This window comes from Typha angustifolia, chromosome 15 (assembly GCF_048772165.1).
Source record: "Typha angustifolia cultivar Huaian chromosome 15, ASM4877216v1, whole genome shotgun sequence".
NCBI lineage: Eukaryota > Viridiplantae > Streptophyta > Magnoliopsida > Poales > Typhaceae > Typha > Typha angustifolia.
In genome coordinates this window covers 19,061,956-19,087,239 of record NC_133253.1, presented here as the reverse complement: position 1 = coordinate 19,087,239, position 25,284 = coordinate 19,061,956, and the positions used below count along the sequence as shown (strand labels likewise).

Sequence of the window (25,284 nt, the reverse complement as noted above, 5' to 3'; positions counted from 1 at the left end):
GCGCCAGAGTGGAATAAAAGTGGGAGGAGAAAAGGATGAAGGGGGAAAAAAATAGGTGAGAAAAGGGAAGCTTTCTGCTATAGCTCGCGAGCATCACATCTCATCGCATCGCTTCCAAGGTAAGAAAGAAAAGGCGAGGCGAGAAACCCTAGAAAACCCCTGGCTCTCTCTGTTCTCTTCCAAATCTCGTCCCAATTCCGGCGCTCTTCTATCGGGGCTGCCGTGGATTCAAAGCAATGCCACTCCGATCTGCCCCGATCCGAGCTCCAATGGCGGCGGGAACTAACTCCGATGTGATCTTGATCCACTAGAGAAGATTCTCGAAGTCTCCTTAGGGAGGGAGGAAAGATTCGATATCGCAATGGCGTCGAGATCGATCCCAAGGCAGAAGAAGGCATCGCCGGCTAAGGCCACGAATTCTCCGGCCTCTTCGACGACCTCGTCTTCGTGGCAGGTGCCGGAGGCTTCGATTGACGGGCAGAACTCACCGATGTCGTCGGTGGCGCGGAGCAGAGCCCAGGACTTGTTTGCCGATGGTGCAGCATTGGATATGGAGGGATCCAAGGAAAATGTCACTGTCACTGTCCGGTTCCGGCCGCTCAGGTTTGGTTTTCTCTCTCGTTTCTTCTTTACTTTTAGTATTCTGCGAAAAGATTGGAAAATTGTTGCCTAAGCGGTTGGAGTTTTGGTTTTTTTACTGAAGCCCGCGGGAAATTCGTCAGGGAGAGGAGATAGCCTGGTATGCGGATGGGGATACTATTGTGAGGAGCGAGCATAACCCATCGGTCGCATATGCATATGGTATGTGGTATCTGTGCCGCTCAAATTCTGGTGAATTTTTGTGGTGCTAATATAAATTTGTGCTGCATGAACATGTGCCTGTGATTTAGCTGTTCCAACGAAGTAATAATCGTCATTAATTAGTGGCCTTCTGTGTGCCGTACTCTCGTTGTTTCAGTATTCTACATGCATTTAGTAAACGTCGGATATTTGTATTATTGGTGTAAAATTCCATATTGGACAATGTAGATTTTCTTTCACAGTCTTGAATTACTGTCAATTCATGTTTGATTAGAAAGCATGCAAGAGAGATGGCAAGCATTCTCATGTCATAGAACATGACCTAAATTCTGACAGTGGAGTTGATGGTCTGGTTGGGATATTAATGGGAGAAGAGTAGACCTATAGACATTCTTTTAAATCCATATAACAAAATGAATCTATTATCAAATTTTAGAAATTATGAAAAGTGATCAAAATCAGTAACCAAATCAATCCCAAATACTTCGGGATAAAGGCTAGGTTGTAGTCGATGTTGACTTCAGTTTAGTGAGTAATTCTTTTGTTTCTATGAAGTGAATAGCTTGATATTATTTGGTTACTTTTTCATACCTTGGAATGAAAATTCTTAGGGCAGTCTAATGGTTTGGAAATCTCATTTTTCTAGGTTCTCCACTGATAGGTGTCTCATACGTTGAGACATCTTTGTTACTTTGCTATGTGGAAGATTTACATAATCTCTTACTTTTCTTCTGTAATATTGTGGCCCTAATGTTTCTAACTTTTAGATAACTTTTATCATTAAATAAAGTGAAATCAAGGTTCTAAAATTCGGGATCGGAATCGGGACTGGTCATCTGAAAAAATAGTACGTATCGACTGTATTGGCCGCCCCCGTATGGAATCAAACTAAATTTTAATATATAAATTCTAAATATTATTTGAAACTATGGAAAAGTTTCTAAAAGTTTAGAAAAATGGTAAGAAAATAACAATTATTTACATATGAAGTCTAAAAACTAAAAATTATATTAACTTATTCAAAACTTTGATGAATATCGAGTTGGCTCTCTATTCTCTTTTCCCTTTTCTCTCTTTTCCTCCTTTTCTCTATTACTGCTAATGCAAATTTATTTTTTTTCTAATTTTTTTCCTTTTCTCTACCTTCTCTCCTTTATTGCCACAAGACAAATTTTATTTTTTTATTCTTCTCTCGCCCTCCTCTCTCTCTCTCTCTCTCTCTCAATTTCTTCTCTCCTTTCTTTTTCCCTCTCAATCTCTTTCTCCCTCTCTCTATTACTCCCTCTCAATCTTTTCCTCCCCCTCCCTTGCACTCTCTATTACTCCCTCTCAATCTTTTCCTCCCTCTCTCTTTCGTCTCTCTCTCTCACTCTCTATTACTGCATCAGATTTTCAGCTGTAGTAACAGAGATTGAAAGAGAGAGAGAGGCAGACAGAGAAAGAAATTGGAGAAAAGAAAGAGAGGAAGAAGAAGAGAGGGAGATGCTAGAGGGAGAGTAGAGAGATGGGGAAAAAATTAGAGAGAGAATAGAGATAGAGTGAGAAGAGAGAGGGAGAGCCTGTATCGGGTGGGATCGGCCAAAATTTGGAACCATGAGTGAATGTAATTTATTAGAAGAGTATATTGTGAGAAATTTTAGATAGATTACATTGACATGGATATATTATTTTAGATTTATCTTCTCATTCTAATTCCCTTTTATTTCAAGATTACTGATTTACTTATCAGTACTTGGTAATCGCAAATTAGATTCTTACTTCATTTTTTTTAACTTGCAACCCTGAAGCCCACAACACTTGCACACACTTAACAGATTATATTTTGTCGGATTTTGTCGGGCAATATTTGGTTCTGATTTCTTCATAGTTCATGCTAGCTTGATAACAAACTATAAATTTTTTAGGGTTTTTACAATTTAATTGCATTTGTTTTTTCAATTTATCATGGTGGTGCTTGGATGGAGGTTGTAGCTACAATAGGTGCAACTGTAGTTTGGGACTTGGGGAGTGATTTGGCCAAGCACTAGCTTGACTGTGGATGCTAATGGAGATGGTGATGTGGGTGGAGGTGTTGTGGAGAGGATGGAGGCTTGGTTGGAAAGATGGAGCGCTTTAAGGGTGGTAGGTCAGTGATGTGGTGGTGGAGTCAGTGGAGAGGTTGGATGATGGTGGTGAGGACGTAGAAGAAGGGTAGGTCTAAGCTTAGAGGGGAAGAGGAGGGAAAAGTAGACCAGCCCTAGGGACTAGAGTGATACGACAGTGGATGAGGGAGGATGGACAGTCTATTATTGCAAATCAGAAAACCAAATATAATTAATTGCAAAAGCCCCTCAATTCCTCTAGAGCATTCTTATCTTTGAATTATGTCTCAGGGCCATATGATTGCAGATTCTAATCTCCTTAGTTGTCAGATCCAAGGTCATTGAGGGCACATTGCTGCTTGACAATGAGATACTTGAATAAGAATGACGTGGTCAATGACCTTGTCTACAATCTTATCTACATCTAGATTCTAGCACCATCCTCATGGACTCATGCTTCCTATAAACGCTACATAAGATGCTGGCTGTGCCATGGTTAGTTGTCTCTTGTCTGTGAATAATTGTTAAGAAAGAGATGACCAGACCCAGAATTTTTTTCTTTAATTTGCTCAACTTAGGGATGGACTTAGTCATAGTATATTACACCAGGGTATTGGTTCATTTTCATTTTCTGATTTCTCAACTTTGTTGTTTGTGTTATGAGTTCATCCCTAACTCCAGATGTTGCAGTTTGCTGCATTTTCTGATTTCTTCTACTTCAGTTCTTCTGCACCATTTGTCTCTCAAATTGAGATACTTTAATATATAATTAGTTTCAAGTCAATGGGCGGCTGCACTAGTATTTCATAATCTGCACAGTTGGCTGGGTTTAAGACTTTTAACTTTATACCTGTTTTGGGAACAAGTCACCAAACTACAAATTGGAGGAGCAACAGAGTTTTTTTTATATATAATATTATTTTAATATAAAATTTCAAAATTAATATAACTTCCCAAACTATTTACAGATATAAGTTTTTCTCTCTCCTAGTCATTTGCCAACTCATTCATTTATATCATGTCATCATTTTTCAATCTCTATCTTTTTTTTTTCCCTTCCTCTCCTCCCTTCTACCCAACCAAAACCATTTCTTTCTCTCTCACCTAATCCCACCCAACTCACTTAGGAGTGAAAACGGGTTGGATTAACTCCGACTCGACCTGCTATCCAACTCGATCTGGATCAGATTCGGGTAAAACATCCCTACTTGATGGGAATATGGATTTAGATACGGGTAGGAGTTTTGTAGAAAACTCAGATTTAGATATGGATACGAGTCAAGTAAATTTTTCCTGAATATGGATATAAATATTGGACATCCGTTACCTATATAATTTGTAAATAATATACCCTACCCGCTAAAACCGACCCGTTAAGCCATAATACCCTCACCTAGTTAACTTCTTCATCTTAACTCTTCTTGCCCTATCAGCCTCCGCAACCTCGTTCTTACTCTATTCTCCTCGTTGACGATCCGAGTGTGTTGGCACTGGCGCCCAGTTTACCTCGCCACAGAGATAGCAACAACCATATCTCTTCTCCTATTGTGCCACTAGATTTATGCAAGAACCGGATCATTTTGCAGTAGGTGCTGCTCGTCGTGCCTCACGATGAGGAATTGAGAAAATTACTCGTTGGGGGTCACAATCTCCCACAGCGGGGTGCTTCCTAACATTAACCCCATGCTGCTACCAGATCTCGGTCAGTAAAGAGGCAAAATCGGCAGCAAAGGCCACAAAATCACCCAAAGGCTAAGTAGGTCTTTCCTTTGTGTGCAACTTTGCGAATAATTTGGGAGTAGTTGTGAGATCTAGAAAAAAGATAATTAAAAAGATAAGAAAATAAAAATTAGTCACATATGAGGCCTAAAAATTAAATAAAAACTCACTCAAAATTATGATGTCTATAGTTTGAATTTAGTAAATTTTTATGCTCCTAAATTACTATTGTAGAAGTGAGATGAAGAGATCTCTCTTGACTATTGTTTTGCAGCAGTAAGAAAAGAAGGAATTGAAGAGTTAGTAAGAAAGAGAGAACAAAAGATACTCATTCATGTTCATCAAATGCGGAATAGCTAGAAGGACTCACCAGATCAGCTGTTGGATGAGCTCAATATAGTGTGAGATGTGGAGAGTGTATGTGAAAAATAGAGAGAAACTAAAAATTTGAAAAGAGGGCAATTAGAGACATTAATAGATTCAGGTCGAAATTGGCTGATCCTTCATTGAAACCAGTCTCAGGATTGGGATCGATTATGGCCGATCCAACTTAGGATCGGCCAATTTTGCGACCCATGAGTTCAACAATGCCTTCATATATTGTTGCTTTCGGAAATGAAGTTTATCGTCATGTAGTTCTTTCAATTTTATGAGGAAAAATTGACATTTGATTTCTTCTTTTGCATCTAGATATTTAAGTGCAACTCCAATCAGCAGGAGTGAATTATTTATTTATTAATAACCTTCAAGGTACACCTTCATGTGCATAGGCAATTGTATCAGTGCTTTATTTCATGGCGGAAAATTGAGGGTAGTTCATTCTATGATATTTAATCAAAATTAAGTAATAAATATCTTCACCACACTCTCTGTAGGTTCTTCTTAGGTTGTTGATTATGTTGGGCATGTGTTTGTGCGTCAGTTAAAAATTTGTGAAGCTCAATATAAACTAATTACTTATTTATGCCTGATTTCCAGATCGAGTTTTCGGACCAACTACTACAACACGTCATGTGTATGATGTGGCTGCTCAGCATGTGGTTAGCGGTGCTATGGAGGGTGTAAATGGTAATTGGCTTTAACAGCAAATATGAGTTGATGGACTGTGATGGCATTGCATCTTTAACTCTTTTCAATAGTTAGCATCTCATCTCAGCAACAAGTTGCGTTCATGAGGTTTTCACTTTTCAGCAATTTTATCTGTTTATGCAACATAATTTCAAGAGACGTGTGACATGACACCGGGTCTCTTTGACTTTCTGTAAGTCTTGTCCTTATGTACTAGAAGTCTTAAAAACATGCTATCCACTTCGATGGTGTATTGTAAAAGCTAACACAGGATGGCTCAAGTGAGTTTAGGTATACAAGGGGAAGTGATGCCTTAATGTTATTTTCACAAGAGTCATCATTTTTAGATCCTTTTTAGTTCATTTCTGAATGCAACCATTTAGTTATTGAATGATATCCATTCAAATTCTTTGTCCTCATCAATCTTGATAGATTTAATTCATTATTTGGTTACGGTATTCAATTAATTTGTGCTACACTGGTTTATAATGAGTGAATGTCTTGTTGGATGCCTATTGCCATGGTGGCTGCAAATGCAGCTGCCATATCTCTTATTTTAGAAGATTGATAGCTTCTGTAATTTCCGATTCTCAGTTCAGTTATTTCTTTAGAAATTTGATTTTGCCCCTTCTTAAATTCAACTGCATCAAGCTATCTCTGTCTCTTGAAATAAGCAGCGGTAGTCATGGTTCCATGATTTCATTAAACTATTGTGTGGACTAAAAAGTCAATTCGAGTTTTATTGTAGCCATTTGGATATTAACACATAAATCTAAATTCCAGAGTGTCATGCTATGCAAGCACTTTAACAGCAGAAGCTTATGTTTGGGATTATTATACTATTGCACCAAGAAAGCTAGTCTGTATATTTGACTTTCTCTACTAAATCTAGAAAAGGCATCATGCTGTTTCACCATGACAGGTTAAGAGACCATGCTGATAGAACCCTGATATTACTTTAGAGGATCTCAAATGACATATAAATAATTTAATCTTCTATGTATTGGTCCAAGCTGCTTCATCTTATGGTTCCTTTTGTTTTTATCATTTGATAAATGATCTTGTTGCTTGATTTGTCATAGGTACAATTTTTGCTTACGGAGTTACGAGTAGTGGCAAGACACATACGATGCATGTGAGAGTTACAATGTTTGTTTTCACTAATATGTTATTGTCAAGTGAGCTTAAAATTAATGCTTCAGATTCCTTTCACATATGCATAGTACAGCTCTCACATGTGTTTTATTATATTTGAACTGTTTAAGCACTAGAAATTGTTTTGATTGAAAAACATATGGTAATTCTAGAAAGAAAGGAACTTAATAGTGGGATAATGGATAATCCAGATGACAAGAACTAAGCAGATTTAATATCTAGGTCTTTAAAGTAGCTAGTCATCTACAATTCAGGTCTAACCTTCTTTTTATCTTCCTAGTATTGCACAGAATAGTTGTCTTGCTCATGCACGCATATGTGCCCAACTGTGCCTGGGCCCTAACAAATGGATCTACGCTACCAGACAAGTACTAAATCTGCATACATAACCACACGAACATATTACAGAAAATTGATTCTTTTCACTTTCTATTATTCTGTTTACGAGCATTAACGAGTTTTTGTCCTCCATATCAATGGTTAGGTCAAGACTAAGAAATTTCTAATCATTCTCATTTACAAGAACTGATCTCCTGTTTCCTTTTTCTCTTTTTTCCTTTTGCGTAAAATGAAATGTGCTAGGGTTTGTAAGCCATATCTGTGGATACCTAAATTGGAAATCACACCTATCAGGTTCTAACTATCACAAGGAAGGTCCATATTATTGCATCAAGGGATCAATTCTTGATTGAGGTTTGCTGTTAGAGCCTAGAGGATTAAAAGCAGTTGTTCCTCTTTCGGAGGCACACCTACTCCAGCATATCGTAAATCATATTGTATGAAATATGAATCAAAAGCAGTTGTTCCTCTAAATCCAGCATCAACTTCCTCTTTGTAACTGGTTTACCTATAAATAGAGTATGTTAGGGTGTTCTGCTAGACTTCTTTTGAAGGGTCAACTTGCCTTCAATTTATGCATTCCTTTTTCCTCTTTCATTTCATTTATTTGAATTGAGAGTGCCTATCCACTAACTGTTACAGCTTGAAAGAAAAATGATTTATACATATCAAAGTACCTAGTTTTGGGGAAAATGGTACATATGCATGTAAGCAAACACATATACTGAAGGCCACACAAATTGTTGACTGCTTTGGAGTCCTACCCAAGGAAATTATGATGTTCCTGATGTTCTCTTGAGGAAATTATATCCACTTTGATTGTCTCTACTATTTACTGGCAACCACTAAATGGATTTAATTTCTTTAACTGGTTTATTTTGCTCAAATACTAACTACAATGATGTCTCTAACATTGATTTGCGATTCTTTAAATTCAGGGAGACCAAAGGTCCCCTGGTATAATACCTTTGGCTGTGAAGGATGCATTTAGCATCATTCAAGAGGTGAAGTACTTGGAGCTCTCATGTTTGTGAAATTCTGAAATATCCTAGTTATTCTAAGAATTTAATTATTTTAGCACATGTTTCTTTTCTAGACCCCAAGCCGGGAGTTTCTCCTTCGCGTGTCATACTTGGAAATCTATAATGAGGTTTGTTTTCTCTTCATATGTTGTATTTGGTTCTTAGTACTAGACAAATGGTCTAGTTTATGTTTTTTTTATTATCTTCAGTTCTCTCTCTTAGATTGTTTGTTTGTTGCATGGTACATTTCACTCAATCTTCTGATTAACGTGGTACTTCAAAAGCTCAAATGTTATTCTGTTGTTTGCACTTCATGCTTTGTTGTTGTAAATTGTAAAATTGTCTTGATGATCTTTCAGGATATGATCATTTCCAATTGTCTTGCTATCAATTGAGATTGTAATTATCGAACAAATTTGACAACTTTGCAAGAGATTTATTCTATCAAAACATTATAATTGACCAAGAAATCCATTTGTATAAACCAGCGATAGTCGTGCCGATGGCATACTGGCATGTGGCACGACGGGTGCCGCATGGCACCACTCCCAGCCGTAATCCAGGTAGTCATTGTCATCACTGCTCTTGGTCAAGCTTGCCATCGTGCTCGCCGTTCGCCGTCGAGCTCATCGTTACTCACATGCCCTGGCTCGAGGAAGAAGTCTCGCTGGTTGCATCCCCTTTCCTAGCTCGAGGAGGAAGAAGAATGGGTTGAGTCGATTAAAAAATTAAGTTGCGGATCTTAAGTTTTTATTCGACCCGACTCAGAGTATTCTCCTTCTTCCTCTTCAAGCTAGGGCAGGGGACCGCAAGCGGTTGGTCTTCTATCTTGAGCTAGGGCATGTGAGCGGCCGGCAACGGTGAGCGCAACGGCAAGCGGTGAAGGGCATGGCCGATCTATGAACTTATTAAGGGCACTTCCTGCTCTATATATTTTATCTGTTTCATGTAAGTTGAGAAAAATAGTAATGTCCAAACGAAAATCTGAAAGTGAGGGCACTCATTCAAACTTGTAGCTTTATGAAGTACTTGTTTGTGATGAAATTGCACAGAATATAGTTCTTTCTTTTTTGATAAATGGCGTAACAGAATCATGAATACTTTTTAATAATTAGCAAATGGAAGAATTAATACATTTTAAAAATACATGTAAGTTGGCGCTCCATATATCAAACACCATGACCAGCAAAGTTTGGCATGAATCTTTGCATTCTGGAACTAATAAATTTGAGCATATAGAGAGCTCTAATAAGTGATGACATAGTTTGGTTTGATCCCGGAGCCTAATGAAAGTTCCAAGTGGCCACCTATATGAATCTTTCCGACAGGCAAACTACTTGATAAGTTGATATACGTGAGAACATGACTGGAACAGGCATATACTGTTCTGTTGTACACTTTGATTAGCTTTTGATGGCATCTTTGATTGGTCCTTGGGTATGTGCATCTGATTGCTTTTGCTAATCTACTACTCATGCTGTAATTATAATTTGCTTTCCTATAATTGCCTTGTTTGTTTTCTACTCCTATAATTGATAGCTTTCCAGTTTCAAAGATCCGAACTTACAAAGTTTTTATTTCTCCTACTGGTTTGAATTATCATTCTACTGATCTTTATTTATTCATATATCATGATGATTTCCGTCATCACTTCCATGTTTCTATTTAATATAAGAATCTTTTATTGGTCTATACTTACTGAAAATTCACTGGTTTTAGGTGGTTAATGATCTCCTGAATCCTGCAGGACAGAATCTACGAATTAGGGAGGATCTTCAGGTGCTACATATCACTCTTTTAGTTGACTGACTTTTTCTCATATAGGTCTCGTTTTGATCTTAGGTCTTAAATTCTTCAAGATATTTAAAGGCTAATATGATATGCTTGCATATTAATTGTACTAATACTAAGTTAGGCTTGTTTTTCTTTGTTGATACTCATCTCTATTGAGGATGTACTAAGCAATGGATGTCTTGCATTTTGGTTTCCAGATGATATAAAATTCTATAAACAATTGTGGCTATGAACTAGTATAGACTATCATACCAATTTCAATGTCAGCAATTTAGTGGGTGCAAATGTTCAGCCCATGTGGTTGCATAAAATGTGAGTTATTTGGAAAAAGATCTTGTAGAAGCAGCTAGTCAGTATCAAGGAGCCTTAGAATTGGTAATTTAATTCTTTGCAGGTACAGCAATTTATATGCTGGATCTGCAAATGAAGTGCACAGAAACATCCCAGTTATCCATGTTGCCAAACTGAATAAACTAAGAATAAGAACAAAGAAAGCTGAGGCTGCATTATATCATCATATGAAGTAATCCAAAATGAAACTCTGAAAGCATGGAAAATTTCTAAGTTCCCATAGTTCTTTGAGTTCTTATTTTAGCTGTTACAATTTCTTCATCTCCCTATTTCACTGTTTTGCCGGTTAATTCACTAAAATAATTCATAGACCAAATGAGATTCATTAGATCTTTTGACTTTGTAACAAGTCATGTTACTTACTGGCTAGGATTATCATACTATTAGGTATGTTAGGATTTAGTGTGATATTGCAGCCAGAAGAGCATGGCTAGAATTCTAACAATTTTTGTCATGTAACTTTGTGCTATCATAATTTATTTTATCAGTTCCTATATAACATCAAAGCATAGTTCGCAGGCATGGGGAATCAACTTAAAGCCTTTATCTGATAATGTGACAACAGTTTGCTCAGTTGTGCACATATCCTATAGCTTTTCTCATAGATAGTAGTTCATATACCTCTGAACAAGATAACTTCAGCTTTGGATTCTTTTATTGTAGATTATGCTTTATTATTTTTGTTAAAATTTTTGTGATTCCTGAATTTGGCTTTCATGGTTTCAGGGAACTTTTGTTGAGGGTATTAAGGAAGAAGTTGTGTTATCTCCTGCTCATGCTCTTTCACTTATTGCAGCTGGAGAAGGTCAACCCAACTTTTTCATTGTTCTAGTCCAATCAATTTCAAAAGACGGGTTTTTAACTAACCGATATATTCTCACGTACTTGTAACAATATATTCAACTGATGAGGACCTAATTGGGTATCTACATTAAAGACGGTTTTTTACTTTTTAGTGATATACCTAAATGAAACCAAATTTAGAGAAGTGCACAAGTAGGCATGCAAATAAGGAATTTTAGGAGGTTATATACTTGCAAGAATTGCTAAACCAAAGTTGACATGTATTTCCATTTTTTTGAATGGTCATTTTGACTTACATACTGTATGTTCCAGTTTGACACCATCTTCTTTCTAACCCATGGTCCTTAATATTACCTTGTCTGTCAGCCTGTACTATCAGATTTTCATATGGTTATTCTTCCTTCAACCAATTATAATTAGATTTCTGACATTTCATAAGCTGCATGAAAGAAACTTCTTTGAAATCTCCAAGTCATTTAAATGTTTTGTAATATATGAGCCTTATGAGGATTGCTCAAGTCTGACTCGTTTATTATTGTGCGAAGAGCCCAACATCAAGTTGACTCGTCTTTTAAGCAGTACTCTAGCTTCTTGCAAACAGCTAGTCAAATATAGTTGCAGAAAAATCTGAAATATCTTTTCATGATTCATTTGCATATAAATTGATTGAATATCCACTTTATATTTGATGTCTCATAATTACTTCTTTATAGGATGGTAAGTATATAATAAGTTAATATCACTTCACTGTGAAAGTAGTTGTTTGTAACTTTTGTATATCATTTTCAGTGATACCCTATTTGTTATTCTACAACTACCAAGTTAGCCAGTTTCTACAGCCATATTTCTTGTCCTTTTCAGATGAAGAACATCAAGCATACAATACTTTGTAATAATCTTTTCCTTGTCAACTTAAGGTCACACATAGAAATTAGATACTTGGATCACAGTTTTTATATTAAATGGGCATGTTTTTTATTATGATTTGAGAGACCTAGAAAATGTTACATTTTGTAAAGATGTTTCCATTCAATATTCTTTGGTTCTATATAGCTTTGAGTTGGCAACTTGTTATTGCAAAACTCTTCGCAATTATCCACTCCTGCAATATTAACTCTCTCATGGCTTCTGTCTACTGCTGATTTAACAGAGCATAGGCATGTGGGATCCACCAACTTCAATCTGCTCAGCAGCAGAAGTCATACAATTTTTACACTGGTATTTAAATAACACTTCCATGGTTGTGTATTTGATCTATGTCATATTGGCCTTTTCATTTTGATATATAATATCTAATCTGATTACTATCATATTGGTTTGAGAAGTCAAGCATGCTAAAATTGTAAAGTTATTGTACGGACTGATTTTATCAGAATTTATCTCTATTGGGAGGCTGTTGTTGTGCCCCATGAATGTGATTCATCTTTCTGGTACAGAAAGTTTAATGTATTTCTTTTGCCAAAAGTATTCAACTTGTTAAATCCAAATTCTGGCTAGTCAGGTAATTTGATAGCGAGCGAGCTATAGAATCTTCTGGTGCAAACAAGAAATTATTTTACTTGCTGAATTCTATTCAGGACTTGTCCCAAATGTATTTTTTACTAATTATGTGTTTTCCTTGATCTGTTTTGGTCTAAAAAGTATCTATTGTAAAATGCACGGCAAGTTCTCTAATGATTTAGGCGAACTTTCAATAGTTTTGCCAAAAGCCTCGACTGTATCTGACTCAATGAAGCTAACTTTGTTCCATACATATATCATCTATGCTTTCTTTTCTCTTTTATAGTTTTTCTCTCTTCAAGTGGATTAGTATAGTCCTTTTACCAAATTTGAGATAATGAAAACTAAAAGTGATTATATTAGATCTTAGCTTCAATAGATATGTTGGCTAACATACTCAAATTTGTTTCACAAGTTTGAAGAAGTTAAAATAGGTGTTTTACAGAGATTTGAATTCCAGCTGTAAGAGTAATCTGTTTTGGCTTTGATTGACCCTGATTGGAAACCTTCTTATCTTCTAAGGTATAAAAAAAAGAAGCATGATATGAACCATGCACGGAACTTGAAAAATCAAGGATATCTGTGAAACCTCATGCCTAAGGTCTTCTGGACACAAAAATTGTAACAAACAAGCATTGTCATAAATTACCTATATTGTTGCATTTGTTATGTAATTTCCAGGATCTTTTAATGATGGTGTAAAAATAATCTTATTTTTTGTGGAAATTGTGGTAGACGACAACTTGATTAAGAGATATTTTGCATGAGAGTTGTTAAAGCATGATTTAAATGAATTCTATGTTACTAATGATTGTAGAATTGTTTTCTATGCCGGTTTCATTCCTGATCTTTTCGATTTTCTTGAAATTCTTTTCTTCTGAAACCTAAAATGCCAAAACAAAGATACATCATCCTGGAGGAAACCCAAAGTCCCAAACCGAAATGATACTTGGAACCTTGATTTAAATGAAGTATTACTTGTCTACTGTTGTATTTTTGATCAAACCACACAAAATTAGTTTATCTTCATGTTTTCTCCACTTCCTTTCTAGACCAAGGTTCACTCCTATTTGTAGTGGGATGTATGCATTATAACATTCTAGATTTCGATATTTAGAACTGATATTCTTCATGCTGTTCAATAACAGATAATAGAGAGTAGCCCTGTCGGTGAGTGTAGTGAAGGGGAAGCTGTTAGTTTTTCACAGCTGGTGAGTTTGTCTTCATTGTGGCTTTGGTTGCTCTTTTTCCTACTCTATATAACTAGTTCCACCAAATGATTTCTTATATCATTCGCCTTTCACTTATCTGCAGAACCTCATCGATCTGGCAGGTTCAGAGAGCTCGAGGGCTGAAACAACTGGAGTACGCAGGAAAGAAGGATCCTATATCAATAAAAGCCTATTAACTCTTGGAACTGTGAGGACTAATACGTTTAAACTAGTGTGAACTGCGCACTATGTTTATATGCTTATTTTTGTGTTTTTATATTTTTTATCAAATTACTTCAGCTTTCTTTGTTACATTTTTGTGGTGTCTCATTCTTCCCTTTTGTGTTAGTGTGTTTATTCTTGTCATACTGTCAAGTCTATTCCCTAATTAAGTTTGTACCTAAGCTTGGAATGTAGGATATAACTTTTCTAAGAGTAGAGGAAGGAGCTTCTGATTGATGAGTCTGATCCCAAGGTCATAATTCTTGGGATTTGATATATTTACCACTGATTTAGTTTAATCATTTCTTGTTTAGTCGTTAAATGAAGGAAATCATATTCTCTAAGAGCGGTATATCTTTTTGGATGAGAGGCGATGTAGATATCATCACTCTCCGATGTCCTCCCCTTATCCTTCTACGTGGTAGATATATTACTGATGTCTCAATTTGCATATATTTATAGTTGGTAATAATGATGTTTTTCGATTGTCCTTCACAAGAAAATTTGCATGGCCAACTTTTAGTATTGCAAGAAACACGTGGATTGTAAAAATGTTGCTTCATCAGCTACAATATCATACATGTCAGGAGCTTCTCCAAAGATCTTTAGCTTTAGAGTGCCTAAAGCACATTATGATTTTATTTCTTGTGGTTGATGGAAAAATAAATATGCCCTTTTCTTGTAAATTTGAAGATTATTATAGAAAAGCTATTTAAGCTTCAGTGAATCTGTCCAAACATTTTTGAAGTTACAAGCTTTGATACATGAATTCTGATTTGCTTAATATGTTGTATGCCCATTATTCTATTTCGTCATTTGTTTCACTTCTGTAGGTTATTTTCTAGATAGGAACTCGATTTTTAAACTTACCTAACTTTCGCCTTTTCAGGTAATAGCAAAATTAACTGATGCAAAAGCTACCCATATTCCATACAGAGATTCTAAATTAACCCGACTGCTGCAATCCTCCTTGAGTGGTCAAGGACGCGTTTCTGTAAGTTTAATTTTTTACATGTGCATCTGAAAGTAGGATGATAACTATGCAGTGATTCAGGAAGTTTGGCAGCTTTCATTTGGAGTTCTCCTATAAATTATTATTTAAATTTCTAATATTTCATTCTTGCATAGCTTATTTGCACAGTTACTCCGTCATCAAGCAATGCAGAAGAGACACATAACACATTGAAATTTGCTCATCGTGCAAAATGTATTGAGATCCAAGCATCACAAAATAAAGTAAGTTACTTTTTACATATGTAGTTAATAAGATTTTATTATATATTTTATTATATCCTGTGCTTGTTGACCAGATTTCTTAGAGTTGAATTTTGCTTTCTGTCAAGTATGTGTCCTACTCACATGACCCTTTTGTTCTTTGACTCATTTATTCTACTATCCCATCTTGTACAGATTATGGATGAAAAATCATTGATCAAGAAGTATCAAAGTGAGATTCGTAGTTTGAAGGAAGAATTAGAAAAATTGAAAAGGGGCATTGTCAGTGGCACTCCGCTGAAGGATATTGGAGAAGATGATATTGTCCTTCTGAAACGAAAGGTGCTAGATCAACTAAATTCTGTTTTATTTTCTCACAGGTCCTTGGGGAAGTTTGTTTTTTGTTCAGATGATCCGGAGATTAAGTTCTATTCTAATTTCTCCACGAGTGTAATTGGACTTGGTTACACACTCAAACATCAGAATATCATATTTGCAAAATAAGAAGAAACTATCTAAATCCTAAAAAGGCGATGATGATGTGGTTCGATACATCTTTTATCATGATTTTATAGGTTGGCCAAATTAGCAGGTGTGGACAAGTTTGAAGTTTTACCCCAAGATAATATGACCAAAATGTGTTTACTTCTTTCAAGTACGTCTACCCAAGTTTTAGACAGTGATTGCCAATTTTGCCATATCAATTTCATTTCATCTATTTTGATTTTTCTGGTTTTAACTATCATATCTCGGACAACTTCCTTACCAAATGGTGCTTCTTACTTATTTGTTCTTTAGGGTTGTATTTTCTCATGAATGAAATTAAAATTATTAGGAACATCTTCCAAGATCAAACTTATGGCCAAGTTAGCTAAGGATATCCAAGATTAGGTTTCATGTCATCTTCTATTTGTTCATAATATTGTTTCAATTGAGGAAATTTAGGATAAGGTTGAATATTAAGCTTGGAGCAGAAATTTCTAATCTAAAGGTTTTAGAATAAGTAGATCTGAAACTGGGCATATGTAATGTTGTGATTGAGATATATGTCTTCATATTTACATATTTATCTTGGTATCTTCAGCTTTATTACATTCTCATTTCTGGAGTCAACTGCAGGAAATTGGATTGTTCTTGGTTTATTATCTACTGGGCATCAAGTTGATAACACTAGGCTGAAATCCTAATGCTATAATCAGAATATGACAGAATGTCCTTTTTCATCATTTAAGTATATAACAACTAGCCCGATGAAGAGCCCCACCAACTCTTATTTTTCATTTTAGTTCATCTCCAAAAAAAATTTCTTGCCTTCCTAAATCATCTTCTCCTTTTCCTCTTAATTTTTAGATCCATGCTCCAGTAAATATAAAATTTAAATCCTTCCTACTCTTCTTATTATCTCTTTTGCTTCCCAAAGATCCTTCCATCTCATTTTAGAACCCCATAAAGTCATTATTGCAGTATGCATTTTGAAGATTTTTCTCTCAAATGCATCTCAGATGAAGATGAGTTTAGGGTGAGAAAGTTATTCTCAGTGTCAGGTTTTTCTTATACTACATGCACAGTTGGTTTTAGAGATATTAGAATATTTGCATGTCAATTCAGAAGATATGGAGACAAAGTGGAGAATCCTAGAATTCAGTTGATCACTTGCTTGCATTAATATATTCATGGGAGAACAAAATATCATCACTTGCTAAAAAAACTTGTGTGTCTGCTCTGATCTTGGTTGGTCGAAAATTGAAGTTTTCTATGCTTGTCTGTTAGTGCTTAGTGAAGGTCTCTAGTCTCTACAGTTGATGTATCCTATCTATTGCTGCTGTGATTTTGGTAAAGGCTTGAAGTCCAATTGAGCAATAAGAAACTATGAAAGATAAGACTATGTGTAGCATGCTGTTCAATCAGGACAAAATAGTCGCTAGAGAATCTACCTTATGTTCCACCTGCTGTTCGGCAGATGTTGCATTTCTTTCTTTCCTTTGGAATGAATGAAGATCACAATCTGGAGCATGAGACTCGCCTCCAGCACTGCTCTTTCTTTTCTTGTTATGTGTGTTTCCATTGCCTACTTTCGTGGACAGGCTTTGTCACTTCTCTCACTTCTTTTTCTTTGGATGTGTCAATGAAACTCACAGCCTCTTAAAAGAAGTAATAAAGTTTCTGTTAGCAAACAGTGTAGCTTGCTGGAGATGAGAATATAATTCAATTGTTGGAATTTGTTGGCAAGCAAATTAGTTCTTATGCATGTTTCTAAACTAAGAAGATTGCTTTCTACAGCTTTCCTTACCTATTTGATATATAATACTCCTTCATTTATCATATCCTTTTACCATGACTACTAATTTTGACTATAATACTGTCATATGAAAAGCTAGAGGATGGTAATGTGAAGCTGCAATCAAGGTTGGAACAAGAAGAAGACGCTAAAGCAGCATTGCTTGGAAGGATTCAACGTTTGACAAAACTAATTCTAGTTTCTACAAAGACTACTCAGACTCCAAGATTTCCTCAACGTCCTGGTCCAAGACGAAGGCATTCTTTTGGAGAAGAGGAGGTCCGGCGATCCAAAGCTTTTTAAAGCTTTTACTTGGCGAAAGATAATTAATATGGCTTCTGATTATTCCAGAACTATAAATTTGGATTATGAATTGTAAATGTTTACAATTTTACTTTTGTTTTAATAACTTTGATATTTCTGTTCTAAGCAATCATGTGAATTCTGCAGCTTGCTTATCTTCCATATAGAAGGCGTGACATGATATTGGATAATGAAAGCAGTGAATTCTTTGACCCCGTTGAAGTTTACGGTGAAACTGTTGAAGATTCTACAAAGGAGGAGAAGAAGAACCGAAAACATGGGCTCCTAAATTGGTTTAAGCTACGGGTATGCATTTGCATTATATATATGCTACTTGATAGAACTTTTCTTCATCTTGTACCCTTTATAATTTTATATAACACATTTCACTTATATTGATATGATATTATTTGTTATTCATACTTTTAATCACCACTTTTTTCCTGGTATCCATGCTGCATCATTCAACAAGGCACACTTCACTATTGTTGTCATAATTGTGTCCACAAACTTCCATTTGTAGTTCAGCTTATGATGGATTATGAATGTTGTTCCAATTTCATCAGTTTCATCATTAAATCTTTAAGAATTGCAAAATCAGCAAGAGATACTGATCTCATGGATTTCCATTAAATTCTCCAGGGAACTTGTTGTTTTTAGGAAATGAGCACAGAAATAAATTCAGAAGCATAGAAAACCTATATATATATATATATATCAAAAGGAATGCTTGAACTAATCTTTAGGCCTGGATTACAAGTAGTTAATTTAAACGATGTCCTGCATCTTCCCCATTATCAACAAATAGTACTTGTATGGTAATCTTTGTTGTAAAAGAGTTGTTCAAATATAAAAGTATCCTTAATGACATTAATAACTTGGTCAGTCAACTCCTGTAAAGATCGAAATTTCAAGTTGTTGGATCTTGTATTTTTAACAAGTACTGAACTTTTGAATCAGGAAGCTTTCATATAAAATGATAGTTTGATTCTTCCAAGTTATTACAATCGGTAAAAAATCCTTCATTTGCCTTGCAGAAAAATGGCATATGAAAATGGATTTGGGGGGAAGAAAATACTTTGTGGAATGTGAAAGCCTTAGCCTTGACTAAACTGTGAAGATTTACATGATAAAATGAATGACTATTGACAATTAGTGTTCTATAGTTCTACAGTTCTACTCAAATTCAAAGAGTCGTATTGTTATTGTATTTTTAACCATGTAAAATTTTATAGAGCTGTCTTTTTGTCTTGTCAACAGAGGAATCAAACAAGGCAAATAATCACACTGAGCATTAAAAAGAGCTCAATTTGACCAGGGAATAACATATTGGTGAAAAGTTGGATCGAGTTTATTCCTCTTAGTATTTCATTTTATAGACTCAGACTCCCATATATGCTAAATTATTTTCATCGGGTTAATGCACCCAATTATTAGACTGCTCTAGATCTATGAAATGGTCTGATTTCTTTAATTTAAATCACAAAAAGTATCTAGAAAACCAAAATACAGAGTGGAGACAGCTTTCTATGTATAGAACTGCTAACAAAGAAGGCTATTAAAGTTTTGAAGTTGTACAGCATGCTATGGGCCTTCCAGGTTGCAAATCACCATAACACATCATGTGACAACCTTCTAAAGGTCAAACTCAAATGCATCAAATTGTGATGCTTCCAAAGCATTGTACTTGACCGCATCACCCTATCTTTTACACTCAATAGATAAGAAGGCTTGCAAATCAAATAATCTTACGTCACAATGGAAAGAGTAGATCTTTGATCTTGATGGTCTATATTAGATTTTTACTGATTTTCAAAAGATAGGAAGTGTGGTACATCTTTAATGATACATGTTACCAGGACCTTAACTTTCCTCTACACTCTTGTTAAGTTGGATAATCTAATATATTCTTTATTTGTTGCTTGTTCCCTTGCCCATACAAAACTTGCAAAAATAACTGAAAAATAAGTTGGCTCCACTTCATCAAGTTCTTGACATTTGGAGCTGGAAGTTTGCTCTACATAATAGTACATATCGCTGATTAAAAGCTTTGCAGAAGGTTTTCTGTTTGGCATATTTGTAGCTTATTTTCATATTTCTGCAAAAGCATGCTAAAATATTACTAATGCAACCTTCTATTTTAGATCTTTTTCATTGTTGTTGCATGTGCAACTATTTTTGTGTTCTCAGAAACGAGATAGTGGCCTGACTACTCTGACAAGCTCTGATGGTGATAAATCAAGTGGGACCAAATCATTTACTGCGCCTTCAACACCTCAAGCAGAGAGTTTAAACTTTCCTACAGAACACAGATTTTCAAACTCATTAGTAACTGAAACAATTCCTGTTCATCTCCTGGACACAAGACAGGATAGAGAACGTAATTCTGACAATATTTCTCTAGAAGACACACCCTTGGTATGGATTTTTTAATCTTTTTTCTTTTCAAAGTACTTCTCATTCAGCACTTCACCTGGCTTGTCTACCTTGTAAGAAACATATACATCTGTATGACAAAGAAGAAAATATTAACTTGTAGTAGCATAGTAAGATATTTATACAATCTGGTTCAATAGGCGCATTTAAGGCAGATTTAAACATTGCTCTTTCTCATGATTATTGATGAATGAATTAATAATCCTTGTGGAACTTGTTTATAGAAATTGGAGTTCGAGAAGCAGAGCGACATTCTAGTTACAAAGACTATGTTTAAGATAGCTTTCAAACTTTTATCAGAAGAATGTCCTAGATCAAAAGCCCTTTAGAACGTATGTAGACTATGCAATCCCTTGACTGCCTACATGAAGCATCTGCCTTTAGAACATTGATGTCAAGCAGCACACTAACAATGGAAACTACGTACCTAAGATTTACCTTTTGAGACATAAAATAGAATAGGAGAGAAGGTGGCTTTCATCCATAAAAGGCTATCAGTAAGTGATATAGGATTATATCTACAGCAACAATGGTCGTGCCACAGGCACGGCACGGCATGTGCCGTAAAAGAAAGAGAGAAAAAAAGTAAGGGATATTTACATTTGCCTTTGCTGTTGCTGTCGCAAATAGCAGCTTGCTTTCGCCGTAGCCCGAGAGAGGAGGAAAAGAGAGAGAGAGGGTGAGAACTTAAGTTGCTAGGTTGCCAATCTCTCTCTCTCTCTCTCTCTCTCTCTCTCTCTCTCTCTCTCTCTCTTCCTCCCTCGGGCTAGGGCACCCGACGCAAGCTCGGGCAACGGCGAAGATGAAAGCGATCGGCAACGGGTAGCTCGACGATAAGGTCGATGACAAGCAGCAAAACTATTGGGTGGGGTACCGTGCAGCACACCTCGTGCCACGTGCTGGTACGCCATCGGCATAGCCATCCATGATCTACAATTTACTAATCATGCATGTTCCATATGGATATAGGTCCAGATTGCATGATCATCAGTGTCATAGTTTACTCCATGAGAGGTGATTCATAATCATGCAGATTCATTGCTGATTATCATTATGTTTTCTTTCCATTCTAAGCGGTTAACAACTTCAAGCTCAACTAGTTAAGTAGATCTACTATCAATTTTGTCTTCTCACTATTGTGTGCTAGTTTTAATAAATTGTTCTTCATCTAAGGCTTCCCCACATGCCAACCTTGCTCTCCATTAAAATAATAAATCATGAGAAATCAGTCAAATCCATGCAGATCAAACTTTACAAATCGAGATTTTCTTTTTCTTTTCTGCGTTGGCATTAAACAACTTGGAGTTTAACTATTAAATAATTATAATATGACACCTCATGTCCCATTTTGACAGGTCACACATTTTCTTATGCCATTTCAGCATATACTATGTACATTATTAAATTTTAAAAATAGTGACTGTGTCATATCTGCGGATGCAGACTAGCATAAAAACTATAGATCATGTTGATTTACTGAGAGAGCAACTAAAGATTTTCTCTGGAGAAGTGGCACTTCAAACGAGTATTTTGAAGCGACTTACAGAAGAAGCTGCAAATAGCCCTAAGAAGGAACAGATTCAGGTAGCATTTTTTCTGCCTTGTTTTGCCTGATTACCGAGTTAGCACACTAATTCATGACAATAAGCAATTCTTGAACTTGAAGATTGACATTAAGAAGGTTAGTGATGAGATTAAGGCAAAGAAGCAGCAGATAGCTTCTTTAGAAAGGCAGATGGCTGATTCAATTTCGGTTACTCAAAGCAAAGTGGACAACTTGGAACTTTCTCCTGTAAGTTTAGTTTTTCTCGCATTATGCTACTTATTTTGGGTTAAAAATAATAATTTGTTTGGTCATTTTCATTTTCCAGTCTTATGCTCAACTGCTTGAGCAACTCAATGAGAAGTCATTTGAACTTGAGGTATGTAATCTTTTGTGAGATGTATACTTTTTCATGTATAATTTTGACAAAGGTGTCTTATAATTGTTTAGATTGGATATTATTTTGCTGTGAGGTAAAGCTTATTAATCTTGGTATGCATCAATTGGTAACTGTTGAGTGAATTCTGCAAGCAATCTGCTAGATGTGAATGTATGTTGGCATATTATTCCTAATTGAAATTAAGGAGCATCATTTTGTAATCCATTCCAGGTGAAAACTGCAGACAACAGAGTAATACAGGACCAGTTGCAGCAAAAGGTTAGATTTGATACCGGTTTTTCTTTGGCGTTTGAGAATTGTACAATCATGAGTAACAAAAGAAAGATTTTCATGCATGAATTCATCTTGGTCAGATATCTGAGTGTGAAGAGTTGCGGGAAATGGTCACTTGCCTGAATCAACAGCTTTCTCAGGCGCTTCAAATGAAAGATTTCTCTTTACCGAGTCCTAAATTGCAGCAAAATCATGGAGGAACTAACTTTGAGATGGAATTGCATGTTGACAAGGACAAGACACCATCAAGAGATTTTACTGCAGAATTGCTGCAACAAGCCCATCTGGTTTGTTTAATTTTCTCCTACCAATTGAGATACTGCATTTGTGGCTTGTTATTTGACTTAGACATGATCTTCATGCAAATGTCATTAGAAATTCCCAGCACCATTATTTTCAATATGCAGAAATCCCCCTTCTTATGAAAGTAGCATAAAGCTTTCTTGTGAATTACCTATTTCTCTGTTCCCTATGAACCGAGACCTTCTTGTTCTATACCAAATGCTTTTTCACCATGAGTTTCAGCCTGATTGTTCATAACTTTAAAGGACCAGAATCATCTATTTTCAAGAGAAGACACATCCCATGAACATGCGAAGCTTGAAGTACTTTTGCTGTTAAATCCAAGGCCATAAGCAGTTACAATTTTGCGGTGCATCCTACTACTATTCATGCTTTGAAATATAAGTCTAACTACAACCACTACAACATCCTAGTTTCCTTCTTTAGCTATTCCAGTTTGAATTCTAGGCATGCTACGGAGAGCTGCTCATGATCTCAAGTTATGCTTGCTGGCTAGGTCTTCATGGCAAGAATTTCTTGGTCTTTAGTTCCTTACTGGGTCATACCTTATCTAATTAGTTATAACATATTCTGTAGATGTACTAGTCACAGAAATCATATATTAACTTCAAACAGTAGTTGTTCCCTTCACTGATGAACACTTATACAAAATATTTATGTGTATCTGTGTTTTGTAACAAGACTCTTATGGAGTAGCTCATCACTTGAAAATTTTGGAATAGATACTTCTTAGCATCAGACGGAAAACTCTTAGAAAGTGAATTTTGGATTGAATAGTAGTTCATTGCAACATATTATCATTTATTACTCTAGGCTACAGTCGGTATTTTTTGCAGGATATATTCAGTTATTCTTGTAAGATACTATTTGATGTGTTTAACTTGTTCATTGCTTGTTCTATTCCCTCAGGCTTCTGAGATTGAAGAACTGAAGCAGAAAGTCAATGAGCTTACTGAAGATAAATTCCAAATAGAAGCCCGAAATCAGAAGCTAGTAGAGGAAAGTACATATGCCAAAGGCTTGGCTGCAGCTGCTGGAGTGGAATTAAAGGCACTGTCAGAAGAAGTCACAAAGCTCATGAATCATAATGAGAGGCTTGCAGCGGAGTTGGCATCTGTGAAGAATTCTGCTCACCGGAGGGTGACTAATGGACCAAAGAGTACCAAAAGAGAGAACCATATCAAGCGTCATGAGCCAGCAACCCGGAGAGAAGTGAACGCAAGCTATGAAAGAGAGCTATCACTTGAAGCTGCACTTACTGAAAAGGAACAAAGAGAGGCTGAGCTCCAGAAAAAAGTGGAGGAGTCTAAGCAGAGAGAAGCATTTCTGGAAAATGAACTAGCAAACATGTGGGTTCTGGTGGCAAAGATGAAGAAGTCTCAAGGGAATGTAACTGATGATTCAAATGACAAAAGTAAAGATCCATAAAAGGGATTTATTTAGATTGGGAGTTGAATGTTTTCAGTGTGTGGTCCATTGATTGGGGGCGTATTGTATGTAAGAGAAGATATTGTATATTGAGCTTTTCTTGGGTTGAGAATCAGGTACCTTCTTTGTGTCTATTCTTTTTATAAGTTCAATTTGTTAATGAAATGTCATAGCCGACGAAGAGGCCATTTGCCCCAGAGCTTGCTGGAACTTATAGCAGATAAAAGTTACCAAGGTCGGCTCTTGGTTTGACCCTGAGTTTCCGTTGAAATTGTGGCTAAGCTCGTTACAATTGCGGGGTCATTAGAATTGACCCTCGAAAGAATTACTCTATGTGCAGGCCTGTCTTATTGGGTACTCTTGTTCCGGATACTACTAAGATTGGGCATAAGTCCATTATTTTCGAACCAGGTTGCTCAAGTTAAACTCAGGCATCTTGTCATTATTGTATTGATAACAATCGCAGCACAAAATGCGTCTGATCAAATCACAAAGACGAGGGCAGTCTGTCTTTCAGCTTAGCTAATGATGCTAATGCTTTGGTTGTCCTCGCTTCACATGCTCTCGGTCACACTTTTATTGAAGGTTAAAACATAGAATCATAGATTAAGATAAAGGGACAGATTTTTGCATAAAAAGGCCGAAAAAAGCACAAGGGAGGAAAGCAAAAGGAAGTTAGGTGCTCAGAAAGTAGTTTTGAGCTCAAATCAGATTCTTAACCATGTGAGGATAGATGCTATTCTATGGAAATCAATTGGAAAGGTTGAAAAAAACATAAAAGGAAAAGAGAATAAGGGAGTAGTTTATCATCAGGGAAAAGAGAGACAGTAGCTGAAACCTCTAGGGATAGGAAGGTTCGCATGGTTACTCTATAAAAGCACCCAATTTCATTTGAGTTAAAGAGGATTGCAAAGGCCAAATGGTTCCTTTAGCTAAGGTGTCGCAGACTTAAGTATTCACTTTATTACTCGTGAAGTCAGTCGAATATCGCATTACAAACTAAGTTCGCCTTTTCGCTTTGGAGAATCCAATGCTACA

General features: G+C 36.1%; 1 protein-coding gene across 1 annotated transcript; it reads left to right on the top strand.

Moving 5' to 3' along the window:
• Positions 1-24,380, top strand: LOC140777742 (kinesin-like protein KIN-7D, chloroplastic). The gene is made up of 23 exons (XM_073122072.1): positions 1-603; positions 704-801; positions 5,580-5,669; positions 6,752-6,804; positions 8,102-8,167; positions 8,260-8,313; positions 9,905-9,964; positions 11,057-11,135; positions 12,285-12,352; positions 13,783-13,845; positions 13,949-14,053; positions 14,957-15,061; positions 15,196-15,303; positions 15,478-15,624; positions 17,657-17,839; positions 18,011-18,169; positions 20,054-20,281; positions 21,743-21,883; positions 21,966-22,091; positions 22,171-22,221; positions 22,453-22,500; positions 22,596-22,802; positions 23,728-24,380. Exons 1-23 carry the CDS (start codon positions 362-364, stop codon positions 24,244-24,246), a joined length of 3,000 nt encoding a protein of 999 aa, XP_072978173.1. The 5' UTR covers positions 1-361; the 3' UTR covers positions 24,247-24,380.
• The last annotated feature ends 904 nt before the right edge of the window (positions 24,381-25,284 follow it).